The 21,126-nt window shown below is 44.3% G+C and overlaps 1 protein-coding gene across 5 annotated transcripts in view; it reads left to right on the top strand.

Moving 5' to 3' along the window:
- TCF12 (transcription factor 12) overlaps window positions 1-21,126 on the top strand; it is a 370,918-nt gene that overhangs the window by 272,530 nt on the left and 77,262 nt on the right. For all 5 annotated transcript variants that reach the window (XM_059700173.1, XM_059700160.1, XM_059700181.1 and 2 more), the window contains one exon: window positions 5,837-5,889. In XM_059700173.1, the coding sequence (XP_059556156.1) occupies window positions 5,837-5,889 (53 nt within the window). The remainder of the gene's footprint in view (window positions 1-5,836; window positions 5,890-21,126) is intronic.

The following is a 21,126-nucleotide window of genomic DNA, read 5'->3' as shown; positions in this document are numbered from 1 at the left end:
AACTGAAGTACATGCCATTGACTGGAATCGAACCTGGGACCCTTCAGTCCACGGGCTAATGCTCTATCCACTGAGCAAAACAGGCTGCAGCTTAATTCATTTATTTTTAATCTATATGTGTCTTTACATTTAAAGTGGGTTTTGTTTTTGATTCACTCTCATAATCTGACCTTTAATTGGTGCATTTATGCCACTGACTTTCAGAGTGCTTACTGATAGAGTTACTACCATATCAGGCGGCTTCTGGGTCTTCTGGGTCCCGCCCTGCCTTGTCTTTTTTTTTTCTGTTTTTCTAAGACATTTCAATTTATTTAAAAGAAGCCAATATACAGGATATAAAGGGTATGATATTTACGACAGTACAGTAAATAGGTTGATTTCCCAGTAGGATCAGTAGTCTTTCAGTGAGTATTAACCCCCTTTCCCCGTGATGCTCGACTCTGCTGGCAGACAAACAGCAACAGTGGGGTGGGATGGGACTGCAGGATAGAAAGTCTCCCTGAGGGGATTAAAAATCACGTAGATGCTAAAATGTCCAGGAAGGGGTCTTGGGGTGAGGGGTGCCTCTGCCTCATTCCTTTGAGGGCTTGGCAGCAGGAATGCTGAGGGATTTGCCCCAAACTAACACACAGCCCACCCTGAGCCTGTAAATCTTTCACCCATGGAATATTCCCTTCCTGAGAGAATTGGCCCTAATCCCTCAGCCAGTGCCTGGAGGAGCTGCCCAGGCCGTGGGCACAGCCAGGACTGTGGACATTTCATGGCATTTCCACTCCCACTCCAGCTGCCTAACAACTCTGCACTACTCCCCTCACCCACCTCCCCCGTCACCCCATCAGGATGCCGTGCACAGGAGGGTACACTGGTTTTCCCATGCACATTGGGAACTGGCTGTTTCTGTTTTCTGGAGTAAAAAGGTTCCTGTGGGTCGGGTAAGGTCTCTGCTTGGCAAGAAGTTCTGTAACAGAGCCACTGACCACACCCACCTCCTCTGGTCATGGAGCAGCTCTGGCCCTCAGAGGTCATCTCTCCAGCAGAACTGAAGGGAAGACCGTGTGTACCTTTCTGCCCCTCACCCTTCACATGCCCAGAACCCTCAGTGTCACACTTCCTAATTCCTATCACTGTATTTCTTTAGTTCCATACTGTTTTACTAATCATGAATCTAAACAGATTGGTTCAAAAGGAGATCCTTCTATTTTTAAAGTAGCTGGGGCTTCTGGGGGAAGGCCTTGCCTTGCAGCCTGGACCTGGTGATGGGCAGTTCCTGGGCCTCAAGGCAAGATCCGATGCTGGGTACGGGCCTTGCCTTGCAGCCTCAACCGGCTGATGGGTGGATCCCGGGCACCAAGGCAAGACCCGCTTCTTGGGGAGGGCCTTGCCTTGCAGCCTGGACCGCTGATTTGCGGTTCCCAGGGCGCAAGGCAAGACAGGCTGCTGGGAGCGGGCCTTGCCTTGCAGCACAGACCCGCTGATGGGAAGTTCCCAGGCCGCAAGGCAAGACCGGCTGCTGGGGCTTCTGGGGGCGGGCCTTGCCTTGCAGCCTAGACCACTGATGGGCAGTTCCTAGGCCGCAAGGCAAGACCTGCTGCTGAGGTTTCTGGGGGTGGTCCCCACTGGGGTGCCTGGCCAGTCTGGATGAGGGGCTGATGGCTGTTTTTAGGCTGCCCACACTCCCTTTAGGCTGGGGGTCCCCACTGGGGTGCCTGGCCAGTCTGGGTGAGGGGCTGATAGCTGTTTTTAGGCTGCCTGCACCCCCTTTAGGCTGGGGGTCCCCACTCGTGTGCCTGGCCTGTCTGGATGAGGGGCTGAGGGCCGTTTTCAGGCTGGTGGGTGACTGAAGCTCCCAACCCCTCCTTTTTTTCTTTCTTATATATATTTTTTTTATTCTGGGATTTATTTACCTTCTATGGCTGTCACTGGAGCTGAGAGCTGGCTTTAGCTCTGAGACCGGCTCCAGCTTGAGGCCTCGGCTACTGAAAGCAGGTTATCTAGGCTTTGTTTAGCTTCTATAATTGAAACTCTGTTGCCATCACTGGCACTCTAAGCTCTGAGCCGGCTGCTGGCTGAAAGCAGGAATCTGGGGTTTCTTTCGTTTCTATAATTGCAACATTGTTGCAAACAGAGCTCAGAGCTGGGCTGCTGCAGGCCGGGAACGTTGGCTTCCTCCGTCACTGGAGCAAGCAAGCTGCCTGGCTGCCCGCCGCCATCTTGATTGGCAGTTAATTTGCATATCCTGCTGATTAGCCAATGGGAAGCATTCGGGGGTTAGCCAATGGGAAGGGTGTCGGGGTTATGGTCAATTTGCATGTCTCTCTTTTATTAGATAGGATAGAGTGTGCCAGATGTTTATTTTTGGCACTTTGTTTTAAGGAAATATAGGCTGCCTGTTCGGTTAGTGACTTGGGTGCCAATGAATGCTTTTTTCCCTTTTTATTATATAAAATTTTTCCACGTGCTACTTATAAAGTTGCGCTTTGTAACCTCCTGGGGTATTTACTGTAAAGATTCCCACCCTGGATACAAGAAACCAAGATGGCGGCATAGGTAAACACCTGAAATTGCAGCCTCGCACAACCACTTCAAAAATACAACTAAAAGACAAAACGGACATCATCCAATCATCCAGAACCACTGGAAGGCTGGCTGAGTGGAAATTCTACAACTAGAAGGAAAGAGAAAAGCACGGAGACTCAGAGGAGGTGCGGAAGTAAAGTGCAGAGGTAAAGAGGCACACGCGGAAAGGGCTGGCAACTGAGGATGCGGTTGTCTTTTTCAATCAGGAGGGAGTCACATGCTCTGAACTCCAGTTCCGGGCGCATCTCTGGGGACCCAGACTCATACAGGGAGAAACTGGACTGTCTGGCATTGGGCAGAACTTGAGGGCAGCTTTCTCTCAGGTGCTTGCAGCGATTACCCCGGGACACTGAGATCCGGGGCCTCTTAGGGAAGGACTGAGGATCAGCCATAGCTGTTTGCTCCACCCTGTTGATTCCCTGAGACCCCACCTGACCCAAGCTGTGCACAGAGGCTTTTGCATATGAAAGGACTGGCCCTTAGAGATGTAAAATTACCTAACAAACTGAAGCTGGGTCAGAGAGACCCAGAACATCCAAAAGAAGGCCCAAGGCCCCACAGCAGCTTGCATTGCTTCATAGCTGGGCCTCATCTGGGCACCTCCAAACCCCAAACAAAGAAGAGGAATCTGCAGATCTCGCCACAGCTCCTGCTGGGTAGCCTCAGGCAGAGGCTAAATTAGCACCTCCTTAGAGATCCAAGAGCCATTGTACCCAGTGGTCAGAGTGGGACCATCCAGATTACAACTCCTCAGATCCATAAGGGACACTCAGGGGGCAGACTCAGTGAGCACCAAAGCCCCACTGAAGCAAGTCTTGCCCCAGAAGGGTGTCTCCAGCACAAAAGTTCTCCCACCATAGACACAGCTTCATTCTCACAGCCAGTTGGCCTGGAGGTCAATTCCTCCCAGTGATACCAACAACAATCAAGGCTTAACTACAACAAGACTGTGCACACAGCCCACAAAGGGGTGCACCAAGAGTGTCCACCTCAGGTAATTGGGGAGGCTGAGCCACTGGGCCCTATAGGACACCTAGCACAGAAAGCCACTCTGTCAACACAGGGAAGCAGCCAAAATGCGGAGACAAAGAAACAGGTCACAAATGACAGAAATCGAGGAAAGCAAACTACTGGATATAGAGTTCAAAACCACGGTTATAAGGTTTTTCTAGAAACCGCCGGTAAATTTAGTGAGACCCTCGATAAATCTAGTGAGACCCTCGAGGATAATGTAAAAGGACCAACTAGAAATTAAGCATGCACTGACAGAAATAAAGAATATTATACAGAGATCCAACAGCAGACAAGAGGATCGCAAGAATCAAGTCAAAGATTTGAAGTAGGAAGAAGCAAAAAACACCCAACCAGAAAAACAAAAAGAAAAAAGAATCCAAAAATAAGAAGATAGTGTAAGGAGCCTCTGGGATAACTTCAAGCATACCAACATCCGAATTATAGGGGTGCCAGAAGAAGAGAGATAGCAAGATATTGAAAACCTATTTGAAGAAATAATGACAGAAAACTTCCCCTACCTGGTGAAAGATATAGACTTACAAGTCCAGGAAGCGCAGAGAACCCCAAACAAAAGGAATTCAAAGAGGACCACACCAAGACATATCATAATTAAAATGCCAAGAGCAAAAGACAAAGAGAGAATCTTAAAAGTAGCAAGAGAAAAACAGTTAGTTACCTACAAGGAAGTACCCATAAGACTGTCAGTTTTTTTCTCAATAGAAACTATGCAGGCCAGGAGGGAGTGGCAAGAAATATTCAAAGTGATGAATAGCAAGAACCTACAATCAAGATTACTTTACCCAGCAAGGCTATCATTCAGAATTGAAGGTCAGATAAAGAGCTCCACAGGTAAGAAAAAGCTAAAGGAGTTCATCACCACTAAACCAGTATTATATGAAATGCTGAAAGGTATCCTTTAAGAAGAGGAAGAAGAAAAAAGTGAAGATAAAAATTAGGAACAACAAATACATATCAACAAGTGAATCTAAAAATTAAGTGAATAAATAATCTGATGAACAGAATAAACTGGTGAATATAATAGAATCAGGGGCATAGAAAAGGAGTGGACTGACAATTCTCAGGGGAAAATGGCTGTCGGGGTGCGGGAAGAGACTGGACAAAAATTGTACACCTATGGATGAGGACAGGGGTAGGGGTAAGGCAGAGGGTGGGGTGGGAATCGGGTAGAGAGGAGCTATGGGGGGAAAAAGAGGAACAACTGTAATAATCTGAACAATAAAAATTTTTTAAAAACCGAAAAACAAAACATCATCATACAAAATGAAGAAAAAAAAAAGATTCCCACCCTGACTTTAAATGGGTTTCATTCTTAAACAACTCCATGTCTTTCATATCATCTATGACTCAGGAAAAGACCATGCTTGTTTTATTCCCATTTTTACAGTTTTCAAATATAAATTATACTTTACATCAGCTTTCTTCTGCTTTCTCTCTGTTTAATAGTAAACACTTCTGAAAAATCCTGAATTTGACCCATTTTTTTTTGAAAATATTAGAAAGCTATACTTATCACCCATATTTTTTTTACAATAAATAAGTTAAATTTTAAATTTTACAGATAGTAAAATTAAAATACCAAGTAAGGCTGAGTAGGCATATGAAAGTGTTCATGTTTCCATTTATACTAATCATTTGTGTCTTAGAAAGAAATATACTTTCTCTGTGTAGTTATTTCTTGGAAGTAGATATAAACATCCAAGGGTAAATTGTACCATAATTGGTGCTGAAGTTGCAGTTGTAACCACACATTGTTAAAGTAAACTGGTTTCTCAGTGTGATGTGGACACTAAATTTATGTCTCTGTTAAGGAATTATGTTATGAAAATCACCTCCTGCACGAAATTTCCCTCTGCAAATGAAACTGAGATAAATGATGTAAAGTGCCTAGTGTAGAATCTAGACATAGTAATTGGTACTTAAGAAATGTTAATTCTCTTTCCTCACATATGCTTATTGGTTTGTTGTTTTCTTTCTTATTTCACTTTGCTTGCTGTCATCTTTCCAAATTTATGGAATATGTATTCAGAATATATCACTTCATTAGGACCTATTCTGCACTGGAACCAGTTGTGAAGAATGAACCCCCATTCCTATATTCACTTGCTTACTCCTAAATATTGGAAAACAAGAGAGGCAGTAGGAGGAAAAATTATTTCCTGTTCATTTGAAGTCTGATTTTTTTCTAATACAAATGCTGATGAAATATACTGTTTTTTATGTGCAGATCCTTTGCAAGCAAAGAAAGTCAGAAAGGTGCCTCCTGGTTTGCCTTCTTCTGTAAGTACCCATTTTTTTTGACTTTGTGGTAATCAAACTGATTTCAGATATTCAGTATTTGCTGGGTATAAGGATATATTCGACTGGTGTCATTAAGCACACTTCACACAATCAGTTTGCTGCTTAACGGAACCATGCATTGAGATAAATCTGCATTTAATGTTAGGTTTTTAGATTTCTCTGCAATGATTTGTAGCTTACTCATAGGCTTTTACTCCATGTCCCTGTCATTTGAATTCCCCTCTTGGGAAGAGGACTAGGCCAGTAGCTGTCAAAGAAGATCTCCTGTACAGGTCTTTTGATGTTTAATTAGTCATTATGTTGCTGAACAGGAGGACAGACAGAGATTAATAGCTGAGAATCTTAGAAATTTACATTTGTAATAATCCCAGTGGAGCTAAAGACATTAAGATTCGGAGGACATGTTCGGCTCAGCTTGCCTCAGTAGGACTGAGGTTATTAATATGCATAAATCACCAAGTCAGATGTTCATTGTGAAGCCCTTGTGGATTTTAAAGCCTTCATTAAGCCTTTCCTAACTTCAGCCTAGCATCAGGAAAGCTTTCAAGCAACTAGTTTGTTGATCCCTCTTTGCTCCAAAATGTATCCTTTGAGAATTAAAAGTGTTCATGAAGGAGGTTGGAAAGATTTGGTGAACAATTATTAATGGTCATGATAATCTAATGCTGTAAGGGTGTTTATGCTATTAAATATACTTTATTCTTTTAAAGAGTAAAAGTATTTGTAAATTAACCTACATCATAAATCCACCTACAATTTAAAAATCCCTGGTGTGAGGAGGGAAGATATTTTTTCCTTTCCCTTTGCTTAAAGCAAATGGGGAGTGGGGCCTCAATCCAAAAGCCTGGTAGGGTACATCTCTTTGTTGTGTAAATGGATGTTGGGCTTTTATTTGGCAGTACTTAACACATGGGCGCAGGTGCTGCTGGATGAGTCACCGCTCATCGAAGTATACGCAGAATGGAATATCCGGCTTGGCAAGTCGTAATCTAGAAGGAGCAGCATGGATTTGAGCTTTTCATTTTTTATTGAGGCTGAAGTAGAGATATCATCTTTTGGTTGTTTGCTTTCCTTCTTTCCTGTGTTCTTCCCCCGCCTTCTCTTCCATGTGATACATGAAAACTCAAATTTGAAATCCTCTTTGAAAATCAGTTCCAGATGGATCTGAGTTTTATGCAGTCTAGGGCAGCTGTGCTCTGAACCTGCAGCCTACCTGTAAGGTTGGGTTGCAGCTGCAGGCATTCTTAAAAGCTTTTGCTTGCGTAAGCACTTGGGCCACTAGAGGCTGAATAGCTGCTTGATAAACAAAATGAACACAATGCCTCAAATCATTATTCCGGAAGACAGAAATTTTTTTTTCAGCAGCAGCTAAAAATAGTTGGGCAATTTACATTTTAACAGTTGTGTACTATGCAGGGATAGGTGGTTCAACCATAGAACACATGATTTCTGCTAGATTAACAGAAATCATATTTAAAACTGACAGAATTGCTAAAACATGTAACTGCAATTTTCTTGTAATTGTTATAATTCTATAAGAATGGTAAAAGTTAAATTACGTATCAATATTTAGTGGAACTACACAGGTAAGGAAAAAAACCACATTAATACATGCAGAATTCATCTATTTCTTCTTAGTGTGAGATCAGTTTTAAGAAACAATTTATTTTTAGTGTTTCATAGTTCTTTCATTTTTAAGCCAAAAGGGCAAAATGGATAGAACAGGCTGGAAGGAGAATAGACACTGGAGGTCGCTAGCATTCCCAATGACAACAGCATTCACCATATTGTCTCAGGTATTCGGGAGGAGCCTCAGATATGGAGAAATTCTGACAAAACCTTGATTCCTTTGAGAACCATTAGGAAATTTCAAAAGTCAAGCCTATTTATATATTGTATTACTAGTTACTGTACTAGGGATTTATTTGATAGTTTTACAGAACAGAATAGAATTCAGTATTTTTAGTTCTGTATTTAACATCAACTTCAAACCTGATCATACGACTTTGAAACTATGCTGAAAATAGTATTTACACATATTGAATGCTATCGTTAGGATATATAAATAATAAATGCATTTTAATTCATTGAAAGTATATTTTAGATTGGATTCTATGTTGAAATCTCAAGTTTTTAAAATAAATATATTTTTAAAATCTTTGAAAACAGATACCTTGGTAAATAATACCAAAATATACACTTCTGAGAACACTTACAGTTAATACTATTTACCTTTTCAATGTCTAAAACAATGGGATTTAAAGTCATGGCTTTCTATTTGAATGTTTTTCCTGAAATATATATAATTTAACTGTGTGAATTATTTTTTAAATGGGTATAACAATGAAAATGGCCTATGTATATTTTGTTTCATGATCATTTAGATATTATACTTCCCAAACTAAACTAGAAACTTGACAGTAACATCTCAGATTTTAAGGTTTGCTGCTTATCCACTCTATCTTTAATCTGTAAAATACATGTTAGCTTTACTAAAGACACTGTGAAAGAGTTAGTGTTAGGGGATCTCTGAGCATTTCCCATTGTGGTGACAGAAATTGTCCAAGTCCCAGAGAATGTTAAAATCGCAAGTTCCATTCTTGGGCCAATGTGAGTCATTGTCTAATTTATATTGTGGCCAGGCAGTATTAAAATAAAAGATAAGGCGCTTTGTCAGGTCCTCTGTGGAAAAGCCAAGTGTGTTAAGATGATGGAGGATCCTGGGCAAGTCCAGAAGGGAAAGTTCCTGGTCTTAGCAAATGGAATGTGGTTAAAGTGAAAGGGAATATCGGTTACAAAATGATCTAAAGGTCAGTTTCCCAGGAGAGGTATCGATTCAATTGTTTGATCAGACCTAACAGTACCACTCATAAAAAATAAATAATAGTCAGGGTGACTTACTACATGCAAGGCATTGATAAACTACATAATCTGACCATAGAGCATTGGTTAGAGGCCTTTTCTTTTTGTAAGCCATGGTATTATATTATTTAGGCATTATAAATACAGACCTCAGTTCTTCTATTTCTCTCTGCAGAACAGCTGAATGGTAACTTCTGTCTGTGGATGAAGGTCCAATAAGGGTGTGTTGACATTATTAAAGCAGTATGTAAAATTAGGAGATTGATGTCTGCTCAAATCTACTGGCTCAGTTATTGATTGGTTGGTTGTATGACCAATCATAACGTTATCCCTTAGGAAGCTTGGAGTGGGAAATCTGAAGTTCTTTCAGAAAATGCTAATTACTAAGGGTTTTAAAACTGATATGCTCAATACATAACCAGGAAATCGCCTGGGCTAGGTGGCTCCGTAGATTGGAGTGTCATCCTGTACACCAAAAGGTTGTGGATTTGATCCCTGGTTGGGGTGCATACGGGAGGCAGCTAATCAATGTTTCTCTCTTACATAGATTTTTCTCTCTCTCTCTCTCTCTCTCTCTCTCTCTCTCTCTCTCTCTCTCTCTCTCTCTCTCTCTCTCCCAACCCTCTTCTCTAAAAAAATCTATAAACATATCCTAGGATGAGGATTTATTTTTTTTAAGGCATGTGGGGATCGTTTTCTTCCTACTGATGAAGAAATGATGTTCTTAAGCACATTTAATTTTCTACTGGCTTCTCTAGACAGGTTGAAGTATTGAATAAGGTAGACCTTTATAGCAAAAACAGTAGAATGATGGTTAGATATTGAGAATGCAAACATACATCCTTCAGGGAAGTTACTATCTGAGAAACAAGCAATCAGTGAATTAATTGCATTGCAGTGAGGCAAGTAAAGGTGTATACCAAGTGTTCTGGAAACATGGCTTGTGAAAAGGGCATAGAGATGTGAAAAAATAAACATGTGCTCAGGCCACATCTAGAAGTACAGCATTACTGGATTCTGTACCAAGTACAGTCTTTGTACTTTTCCTATAGCAGATACATTCTCCCATTCATTCCAAAAGAGGATTAGTGAATACATAAGACCAGTCAAGATATGAAAGGGGATAAACACTCATGGCAGTCTACCTGGATAAAGGCCTAAAGTATGCTTATGGCCAATAGATCGTAGAGGCATTTGTGATTAGTAAGGTTACTTGCGAGTCTCTCCAAAGGCATGGGCAGTACTTTGACTTTGTGGGGTGTTTTCCTTTAGGATTCCTGAATCTCCTCTCCCCTTCGCTAACCACCAACTCTAGTCTTTGTTTTTTGTATACTAGCTGTTTTTCATCTGTATCAGATTTAAGATATAACAGTTAAGGAAATTTTGAAGCACTGAGTAGGGATTGTAGGCAGTTGTGTTTTTTTCCTTAGTAATTTGTGAAAAATTGAAACATTTGCAATATATTTGTTAGCATCCTTTACAGACTCAGTGTCACTCTGTTAGAAGTGCAGGAATTACCAGGTGAGGATTTGTAGCCACTATCTTTTGTCATCTCAATGTTTAGTCTTGGCCACATAAATCTATGATAACTAATATCCTCTTCTTACAAATAAAGAAATTCAGACTTAGAGATACTCAGGAACTTGCCGAAGATCACACGTAGAGCCAGTGACAACCTAACAATGTCAAAGACCATTTTCTTTTTATTTGAATGCTACTATGTATTATGTATCTTGTTTTACTCATAAAATATCATGTTTAGTATATTGAATTTAAAACATAGTTTATTCTTTCAATTATGTTTTTGTGGGTCAAATTTATTTTTAATTGGTTTTGTTTTTTAAGGACCTATCACCAAGGGTTGATTTAGAAAAAGCACAGACTTCCATATAAGCAGATGATGGATTTTATCTGGCCTCAGCTGCTTTTTATTTTATAACCTTGAAGACATTGCTTTCAAATTATCTGAATACCAAGTTTCTATTTGTAAAAGGAGAAATTAATGCCCATTTCAAATGGTAGTTTGAGGGCATTATGTGCTAGGTGTAGAATAGACACTCAGTAACTGTTCTTTATTTTTGCTAGTTCCTACCACTACAGTCTGAAATTTAAAGAAACTTTAGTATTTCATATTTACAAAATTTTGTTGAAAAGCAAGGAAAAATTTGAAAATATAAGGAAGGATAAATTGAAGCTGCTATTGTTGTTTAAAAGCATTCAATTTCAGAAAAGAAACCTATGAAAGGAAGGAAAATGTATTGAGTCAAATTCTGCTGCCTAGAATTTATACTAATTATTTTTGTTTTCTAAACTATCAAAGTCTATGTCTTTTTTCTTTCTCTTTTTTTTAATCATTGGTTGAACATCCTGTGAGCCTCTGAAGCATTTCTCAGATGGAGAGAAGTATCTGCTTTTTATTCTTTATTTCTTAATTTGGTATTAGTATTTCCAAACATATATCTATTTTTAAAATATGCTACAGAAGATGCAGAATTCTGAAGTAAAAAAGAAGCGAGACACTTTTCAGATTTTTATCACCTGAAAGTTAACACTATCTAGGTGTTAGAATGCCTTTAGACAAATTTCTAAAGTTATATTCTGGTTCAATAGCTTTTGAACATCAAATCCTACCTGTGCATCAAAATGGCATGTTTCACTCATTTGAAAATAACTAGTTTGCAGTCCCATACGTAGGCTGTTAACAGAATCTATTTGTTTCTTTATCAAATGTTATTCTGTCCTTTGTTCTGTTTTTAAGTGTGTATATATTTGCACACAAAACCCATTACAGTTTATCAGCTCAAAGTGTATTTTACCATCCCAGCCATCAAGAAAAATATATTTTTCTAACTCTCCCCCTTTCCCCCCTATTACTTTACTGTTGTGAGATGAATCAAAGCGGCTTAGATTCCACCTTTTCTTGCTTTGCTACAGACAGGTACAGAGGTCTATATCCTTTGGATTGGTAATTGACTACAGTTTAAGAAATGATGCTTTCTGTTTTCCCAAAAAATTTATTTAGTTGGAAATGGCTTTTTAAAAAATTTATTGATTTTTAGAGAGAGGGAGAGAAGAAGGGAGGAGGTGGGGGAGGAGAGAGAGAAATCTATTTGTTGTTACACTTATTTATGCATTTACTAGAGGCCCAGTGCATGAAATTCATGCACGGGGGTGGGGGTTGTCCCTCAGCCCTACCTGTGCCCTCTCGCAGGCCCTGGAGATCGGGCCTAAGCCAGCAATCAGACATCCCTCTTGCTGTCTGGGGCTCTCACAGTTCAGGACCCCTTGCTCCTTACAGCCCGCCTGCAATGGAGGCGGGAGAGGCTCACGCCACCGCCGCTGCGCTCGCCAGCCATGAGCCCGGCTTTTCTGGCTCAGCGGCGCACCCCCTGTGGGAGTGCACTGATCACCAGGGGGCAGCTCCTGCATTGAGTGTCTGCTCCCTGGTGGTCAGTGCACATTATAGCGACGGGTCATTCCCAGTCATTCTGCTGTTAGGGTCAATTTGTTTATTTCCCTTTTATTATATACTAGTAGCCCAGTGCATGAAATTCGTGCACTGGCGGGGGGGTTGTCCCTCAGCCTGGCCTGAACCCCGTCCAATCTGGGACCCCTCACGGGATGTCCTGCCCTCCCCCATCTGTCCCCCCTGCTGGCCTGCTTGCCCCTGACTGCCCTCCTTGCCGGCCTGCTCACCCCCACCTGCCCCCCCTTCCAGCCTGCTCACCCCCAACTGCTCCCTCGCCATCCTGATTGCCCCCAACTGCCCCCTACTGCCAGCCTGCTTGCCCCCAACTGCTGCCCCCCCCCCACCAGCCTGCTGGCCCCCAGCTGGCCTGCTCGCCCCCAACTGCCCTCCTCTCCTGGCCTGATCGCCCCTAACCGCCTCTGCCTAGGCCCTGCCACCACGGCTTTGTCTGGTAGGACGTCCGGAAGGTCTCCTGGTCTAATTAGCATATTACCCTTTTATTAGTATAGACTAGTAGGATTGGCTGATTCTTTTTTAAAATATTTTTTTATTGATTTTTTTTACAGAGAGGAAGGGAGAAGGAGAGGGATAGAGAGTTCGAAACATTGATGAGGGAGAAACCTCGATTCAGCTGCCTCCTGCACACCCTCCACTGGGGATGTGCCCACAACCAAGGTACATGCCCTTGACCGGAATCGAACCTGGGACCCTTCAGTCCGCAGGCCGACGCTCTATCCACTGAGCAAAACCGGTCAGGGCAGGATTGGCTGATTCTTGTTATGTGTCCTTACCTGGGAATTGAACCTGTAACCTTGGCATATCCGGAAGACACTCAAACCAATTGAGTTATTCGGCCAAGACCAGAAATGCCTTATTTTTTTCATTAATATGAATTTTGAGTCATTTTTAGTATTAAATTTGAAGTATTAGGGGCACTCCTTGAGATAACTAAGAAGATATCCTGAGGTGTTACCACAAAGACCACTAAACCATGTCCAATGAGCCAGCATTTTCATATGCAGACTAAATAGAATTAGTAAGACTATTAAGTAGAAAAAGTGAGAATATTAAATCCTGAGGTTGGCTAACCTAAGATTTTTTTAAATAGGAGATGACAAATACTTTCTGGAGCTGGTAGAAATAAATAATGTGGAAAAACTACCAGTGTGGCTCATTTGGTTGGGCGGCATCCTGTGCACCAAAAGATTGCCAGGTTTTGTTTGTTTGTTTGTTTATATTTTTATTGATTTTTTTACAGGGAGGAAGGGAAAGGGATAGAGAGTTAGGAACATCGATGAGAGAGAAACATAGGTCAGCTGCCTTCTGCACACCTCCCGCAACCAAGGTACATGCCCTTGGCCGGACTCGAACCTGGGACCCTTCAGTTTGTAGGCTATCCACTGAGCCAAACCAGTCAGGGCAAGATTGCCAGTTTTGATACTGGAGTTGCGGGCACGGAGTCCCCTTGTGAGTTCTGGTCCTACGAAGTTTGAAGAATAAATTTGCAGACTAAAAGATTTTAAATAAAAATCTTAGTGATTGCACAATAAACAGTATTTATTCTCAGCTCCATCTTCAGTAGAACTTCATGAATGAACCCTTTAGTTCTTAAACATAAGTTGGAATAGGTTTTTGCTTAGCTCCTATGGCAGACAAACATAGAGGATACACAACAACTGTAGGTACTTTAGAGTTTCTTATGTATGGCTGTTAGATAAGCTGTCTCTATTTGAAGGCTACCATGATATAAAATTTCCAAAATGGTCAATTCTTTCTCTGACCTTATAGGTCAGACTAGCAGAAAAATTTTAATATATAACGGGAATGGTTCTAAAATTCATTCCAAATTTATATTCAATTTGGTCAGTGAGTGACAGATTTTCTTTATACATAAGTAAGAAGAAACTGCCACTGTTTATGCTGACAGTAACTACTATTCAGAACAGTGCCAGATTGTATCATTGCAGATAATAAGCTTTTAATTCATAGTTATAAGATGTTCATTTTTGTGATAAGCCAGTGATGTCTTTGATCTAGTTCAAGTAAAAAAGCAGAAGGAAAAGTGACCAGTGAGTCCTATGTATCCAATTGTTTGTACTGATGTGAAGTGGTTGTAGAGTGATAATTGTTATTTTCTGACCTCTTTTTAAAGACGAAAGAACAGGCCTGAATTTCAGAGCTGGCTTTTAAGGTTTATTGAACTCTTCAGCTTCTAGTTTTTCAACTTGTTGAAACTTCACAAACCAAATATATGGATGTTTCCCTCTCACGTCAATGTTTCTTTCCCTCTCCTTTCCTCTCTCTCTAAAAAAAATCAATAAAATATCTTTAAAAATTTAATAAAGAAATATTACTGTCGGAAGGTAGAAGAGGCTAAAGGGGGGATAAATAGTAATGAAAAGAGACTTGACTTTGGGTGGTGAACACACAGTGCAATATACAGATGATGTATTATAAAATTGTACATGTGAAACTTACATAATTTTATTAACCAATGTCACCCCAATAAATGCACTAAAAAAATTTTTTTAAAGAGTGCTGGCTATCTGAACTAGTAAGGAAAAGGTGTGTGTGTGTGTGTGTGTGTGTGTGTGTGTGTGTGTACATGTACATGTGCGTGTGTGTAACTTGTATGGTTTTTAAAGTGTATGTGGTTGAATTCTGTAAATGCTTTTTAGAGTTTAAGCCCATCCTCAGGGTTTTCAACATAAATAGAAATGTGAAGTTTTTTGTTTTTGTTTTTCCAAATGAAATTTAGGTTTATTTTTTCAAGTAAAAGGGAAGAAGGAATAAATTAGGAAATATTAAATTTTATTACTGGGGATGTTTGGGGCTCTGGATTTCATTCAAAGTTAGGGAAGGCATTTACATCCTGAGTAATGTGCTGACATAAAATTTGCCATCACTGATACTCCCTTTGTTTGATTTTACATTGAAAAGTCATTTGTTATCCTATCTAATAAAAGAGAAACATAGTAATTAGCGTACGACCGCTACCCTTCCCATTGGCTAATCAGGGTGATATGCAAATTAACTGCCAGCCAAGATGGCAGCAGGCAGCCAGGCAGCTTGAAACTAACATGAGGCTTGCTTGCTTCAGTGAGGGAGGAAACCAAGGTTCCCCGCCTGCCTTGCCAGCCTCTGAGCCTGCAGTTTGAAACACTGTAACAAATATGGAAGCTAAACAAAACCCCAGAAACCTGCGTTCAGCCAGCTGGGATCTCAGAGCTGGAGTTATACATTGTTTCGATTATAAAACCCAAACAAACCAGATACCTTCTTTCAGCAGCAGAGGCCTCAGAGCTGAAGCCAGAGCTAAAGCTGGCCCAGAATAAAAAGAAAAAAAGGAGCAGTTGGGAGCTTCAGCCCTCAGCCCCTCACCCAGACTGGCCAGGCACCCCAGTGGGGACCCCCACCCTGAAGGGTGTATGACCAGCTGCAAACAGCCATCATCCCCTCACCCAGGCTGGCCAGGCACCCCAGTGGGGACCCCCACCCATGCACCAGGCCTCTATCCTATATAGTAAAAGGGTAATATGCCTCCCAGCACCGGGATCAGCGGAGCCACGAGGCCTCCCAGCACCGGAATCAGCAGAGCCGAGAGGCCTCCCGGCACCGGAATCAGCATGACAGGGGGCAGCGCCCAAACCCCCTGATCGCCCTGCAGCTCTGTGTGTGACAGGGGGCGGGGCCACAACCTCCCTATCCTCCTTGCTCTGTTCGTGACAGGGGAAGGCGCCCCAACCTCCTGATCAGCCCTGCTCTGTGCCTGATACAGGGGAGCTCGCCAACCCCCTGATCGCCCTGCGGCTCTGTGTGTGACAGGGTGCGGCGCCCCAACCCTCCCACCCCACGGGCCCTTCTCTGTGTGTGACAGGGTAGAGCCATAACCTCCCCATCGGCCCTGCCCTGAGTGTGACAGTGGCGGCGCTCCAACCCCCTGATCGGCCCTGCTCTGTGGGTGACAGGGGGTGGTGCCCTAACTCCCCTATTGGCCCTACTCTGTGAGTGACAGGGAGGAGCTCCTCAAACCCCTGATGGGCCCTGCTCTGTGTGTGACAGGGGGGAGCTCCCCAACCCCCTGATCGGCCCTGCTCTGTGCGTGACAGGGGGCAGCGCCCCAACCCCCAGATTGGCCCTGCTCTGTGCGTGACAGGGGGTGGCGCCGCAACCTCCCCATCGACCCTGCCTTGAGTGTGACAGGGGGCGGTGCCCCAACCCCTCAATCGGCCCTACCCTGAGCGTGACTGAGCGTGGCATCGCAACCTCCCAATCCGCCCTGCTCTGTGCATGACAGGGGGTGGCGCCCCAACTCCTCAATCGGCCCTGCTCTGAGCCTGACCAGGGGCTGCACCTAAGGATTGGGCCTGCCCTCTGCCACCAGGGAGCAGGCCTAAGCCAGCAGGGCATTATCTCCCGAGGGGTCCCAGACTGCGAGAGGGCACATGCCAGGCTGAGGAACCCCCCCTTCCCCCCGAGTGCACAAATTTTTGTGCACCGGGCCTCTAGTACTTGTATAATATCTAATTTTGAGGAGTGTAATCTATATCCTATCTAATAAAAGAGAAAAATGGTAATTGGCGTACGACGATACCCTTTTCATTGGCTAATCAGGGCTATATGCAAATTAACTGCCAACTATGATTGGCAGTTAACTGCCAACTAAGATTGGCAGTTAACTGCCAACAAGATGGCGGTTAATTTGCATATGTAGGCACAATGCAGGGAGGTGAAAGGGAAAGCAGGAAGAAGCCCCCTGCCACTGACAGTGATCGGAAACCCAGGGGGGAGCTAAGAGCTGGGGGGCAGAGCCATGATCGGAGAATCAGGTGCCTTTGCCGCCCTGGCCAGTGCTAGCAGGAAGTGGGGGTGGAGCCAGCGATGGGAGCTGGGCACGGTCGAAGCTGGCAGTCCCAGGAGCTAGGTGTCCCTTGCCTGGGCCTAAAGCGAAGCCCACGATTGCGGGGCCGCTGCAGCTGCGGGTCCCCGCTGCCCGGGCCGGACGCCTCAGCCAGAGGTGTTAGGCCTGGGCAGGGGCGGAGCCTGCAACCGCGGGGAGCTGGGGGTCCCCTGCCCAGGCCTGACACCTCTGCCAGAGGCCTCAGGCCTGGTCAAGGGGCCGATCCGGTGATTGGTGATCGGAGGGTGATGAGGGTCAACTCCTCTGGCCGAGGCATCAGGCCTGGGTGGGGGGCAGAGCCGGGGATTGGGGGGATATGATGGTCCCCTTGCCCAGGCCTGACGCCTGGGTCAGAGGCGTCAGGCTTGGGCGGGGGTGGAGCAAGCGATCAGAGGGAGATGGGGGTCCCCTGCCCAGGCATGATTCCTGGGCCAGAGGCCTCAGGCCTGGACGGGGGCCAGAGCCAGTGATCAGGGGGAGATGGGGGTCCCCTGTCCAAGCCTGACACCTCTGGCGGAGGCGTCAGGCCTGGGCAAGGGGCCGATCAGGCGATTGGAGGGTGATGGGGGTCAACGCCTGAGGGCTCCCAGTATGTGAGAGGGGGCAGGCTGGGCTGAGGGACACTCCCCTCCCCACACACACCCAGTGCACAAATTTCGTGCACCGGGCCCCTAGTATATATATAAAAGCCTAAGTGATCATTACCACCAGATGACCAGCCAGTAGCAATGACACACACTGACCACCAAGGGCCAGACGCTCACTGCAGGAGCTTTCCCCTGGTGGCTAGGGTGCTCCCAGAGCCAACTTCCCATGACCGGCCAACTTCCCACGGTCCCTCCCTCCAGCCAGCTGGCCCCGATCGGCCCTGCTTGTTCCTCCCCCCTGGCTGGCCAGTGTCTCTCGGTCCTGGCCCAATTGGCCCTGATCGCTCGCCAGGCCTAGGAACCCCACTTGTGCAAAAATTCGTGCACTGGGCCTCTAGTATCCTATATAATAAAAGTCTAATGTGCTAATTGTCCAGTGGTCAGGTCAATCAAAGTGTAAAATGCTAATGATATGCTAAGGCCGCTCAGACGCTCCAACTGGTAGGTTAGCTTGCTTCTTGGGTCTGGCTGATTGGGATTGAGTGAGTCAGGCCAAACGTGCCCTGGAGCCCTCCCACAGTCCCTCCCCAGCTGGTCACCTCCCACATCACTCACTGACTCCAGTCGTGCACCAGTGGGGTCCCTCGGCCTGGCCGGCCCCCTCTCACAATCCGGGACCCCTTGGGGGATGTAGGAGCCAGTTTGGGCCTGATCCCGCAGGCCAGACCGAGGGACCCCACCGGTGCATGAAATTCATGCACATTAAAAGGGAATTAATTAGAGGATATATTTTAATATTGATATTTGCCTTTTCTCTATAATAGAAGTGTCAGAGATGAAAGAAAATTAGTAAAATGTATATGAAAATCTTCCTCCTGTCAGAGTCTGGGGCACGTCGTGGGATCTAGAGTCATGTCCCCGCCCACCTGCATGCACCTCGAAATCACGTGAGACCCAGACCCGGCCGGCCCCACCCCCATTGGGCGAGATCCAGACCCAGCCGGCCCCACCCCCATCAAGCCCCGCCAGGTGGGGGACATAGCCTGAGGTCCCCCATCAAGCTCCAACAGGTGGGGGATATGACCTAAGGTCCCCTGTAAGCCCTGCTTGGGGGGGGGGCACAGCCTGAGGTCCCCCAGCCTGGCACCGGGGTGGGGGGCACGGCCTGAGGTCCCCTGGTCTAGCACCAGGGTAGGGATCGCGGCCTGAGGTTTCCTGTCAAGCCCCACCAGGCGGGGGCGCAGCCTCAGGTCCCCTGCCCCGGCCCAGCACCACGCAGCCTCAGGTCCCTGCTGATTCCTCGTTAAGGCTTGTTACAGGAACTCGGTCTCTGCTGTGGGCCCAGCAGTTTGTGTTACGGGATCCCCCCTCTGCTGAGGGTACAGCCATCTTGTGTTTCAGAATCCCTGCTTCCACTGTGGGCACAGCAGCTGTCTTTGTTATGGTGTGATGGCTAATTTGCATATTCTCTCTTTATTAGATAGGATATTTACATCAAGAGTCACCACTCTTAACACATTGTTTGCGGGTAGTTTTTATCGCGCGCTAACAGGTGGCGCGGGCCATTTTTGCTAATTTTTTTTGCAAATGTCAACGTTCAGTAAAATTACGATAACTTTAGTTTACGTATTTATACGTTACCCGCATTCTACCGCTAGTCTATAAAAAACGTATTAATACGTGTCCCGCGCTCTACTACACTGGTAGGATGTATAAATATGTAAAACGTGTAAACACGTTTCCCGCATACAATGTGTTAATATTGGGCAAACTATTAGCACATGATTACACTGGCGCTTGGTAATTGGTTCTGTTGTCTCATGATGTGACTTTCTGCAGTAGTTTTTTTTTTTTTTTTAATATATTTTATTGATTTTTTTACAGAGAGGAAGGGAGAGGGATAGAGAGATAGAAACATCGATCAGCTGCCTCCTGCACACCCCGACTGGGGATGTGCCCGCAACCAAGGTACATGCCCTTGACCGGAATCGAACCTGGGACCCTTCAGTCCACAGGCTGACGCTCCATCCACTGAGCCAAACCATTTAGGGCTCTGCAGTAGTTTTAAGGCATGCTGGCTGATGTTACCATGTTCTGACCTGCACTAAGCCATGCCCAGCCATGTGCATTTGATTGCTCAAGATGACCCGTGAATGCACATTTACTAGACCTACTCATCATAAACTTAAAATTACAGTAGTGCATATAGTAAACTTTTCTGCGAAATTAAACTTTTCTTAATTAATTTTAATTACACAAACATGTCTCCATAAGTAAAAACAAGTAAACTAATTTGTCAACTTTTTTAACATATGCATTCAGAAACCCTCTACTATATAACAGACACCCCCTCGCCTGAATCAGGCCATTGTATCAAGGTTTTACTGTATCTGCAATAATGTTAGTACATAACCCAATATATCTATAATTTTATTTTCAAAATTAATTTGATTCTAGAAATAATGTTGCTGTAAAATTTTCTAGAACCTGCTTATCTCTTTGTCTAGCCTATATTTCTACTCTTCCTCAATGTGTTAGACCAGTGGACTGCAAACCCCGGCTTGCGAGCCACATGCGCTCTTTGGCCCCTTGAGTATGGCTCTTCCACAAAATACCAAGTGTGGGCACGCACATACAGTGCAATTGAAACTTCGTGGCCCATCCACAGAAGTCGGTTTTCAGCTTGGGCGAGTCTATTTTGAAGAAATGGCGTTAGAAGAAGTGGGGGGTGTCGGTCGGGCGATGGGAAAAACGCAGCGCAGGCGGGCCGCAGGATAAGCAGTGCAGGGGAGGTATACAAGTGTGGATGGGAGAGTTGGAAGGGGTCGACCTCAGCGAACGTACCTCAATCAGATTGACGTTTTTAACAATGGCCAGCTTAGGAGTACCCTAATTAAGTTAATAACAGTGTACCTGCCTATATAGTTTAAGTTTAAAAAACTTGGCTCTCATAAGAAATTTCAATCGTTATACTGTTGATATTTGGCTCTGTTGACTAATGAGTTTGCTGACCACTGTGTTAGACCAAGAGTAAGCAAGCTTTTTTGTAAAGGGTTTTGTAGTAAATAAATATGTTTGGCCTTGTGGCCCAGCCAATCTCTGTCACAACTACTCAGCTGTGCATAAGAATGTTCAAATAGCCACAGATGATACATAAATAATGGGCCTGGCTGTATTCCAATGAAACTTTATTTGTTAAAAAATAAAACACAAGGAGAACCAAGATAGCGGCATAGGTTAACGCCGGAGTTTGCTGCTTTGAACAACTACTTCAAAAGTGAAACCAAAAAACGGAAGGGACATCACCCAGAACCACAGGAACGCTGGCTGAGTGGAAGTCCTACAACTAGGAGGAAAGAGAAACGCATACGGACACTCAGAGGAGGCGCAGTGCTGAA

This window comes from Myotis daubentonii, chromosome 1, assembly GCF_963259705.1.
Source record: "Myotis daubentonii chromosome 1, mMyoDau2.1, whole genome shotgun sequence".
Classification (NCBI taxonomy): Eukaryota; Metazoa; Chordata; class Mammalia; order Chiroptera; family Vespertilionidae; genus Myotis; species Myotis daubentonii.
Note: the sequence above shows the minus strand (reverse complement) of the source record. Positions and strands in the feature narration are given on the sequence as shown.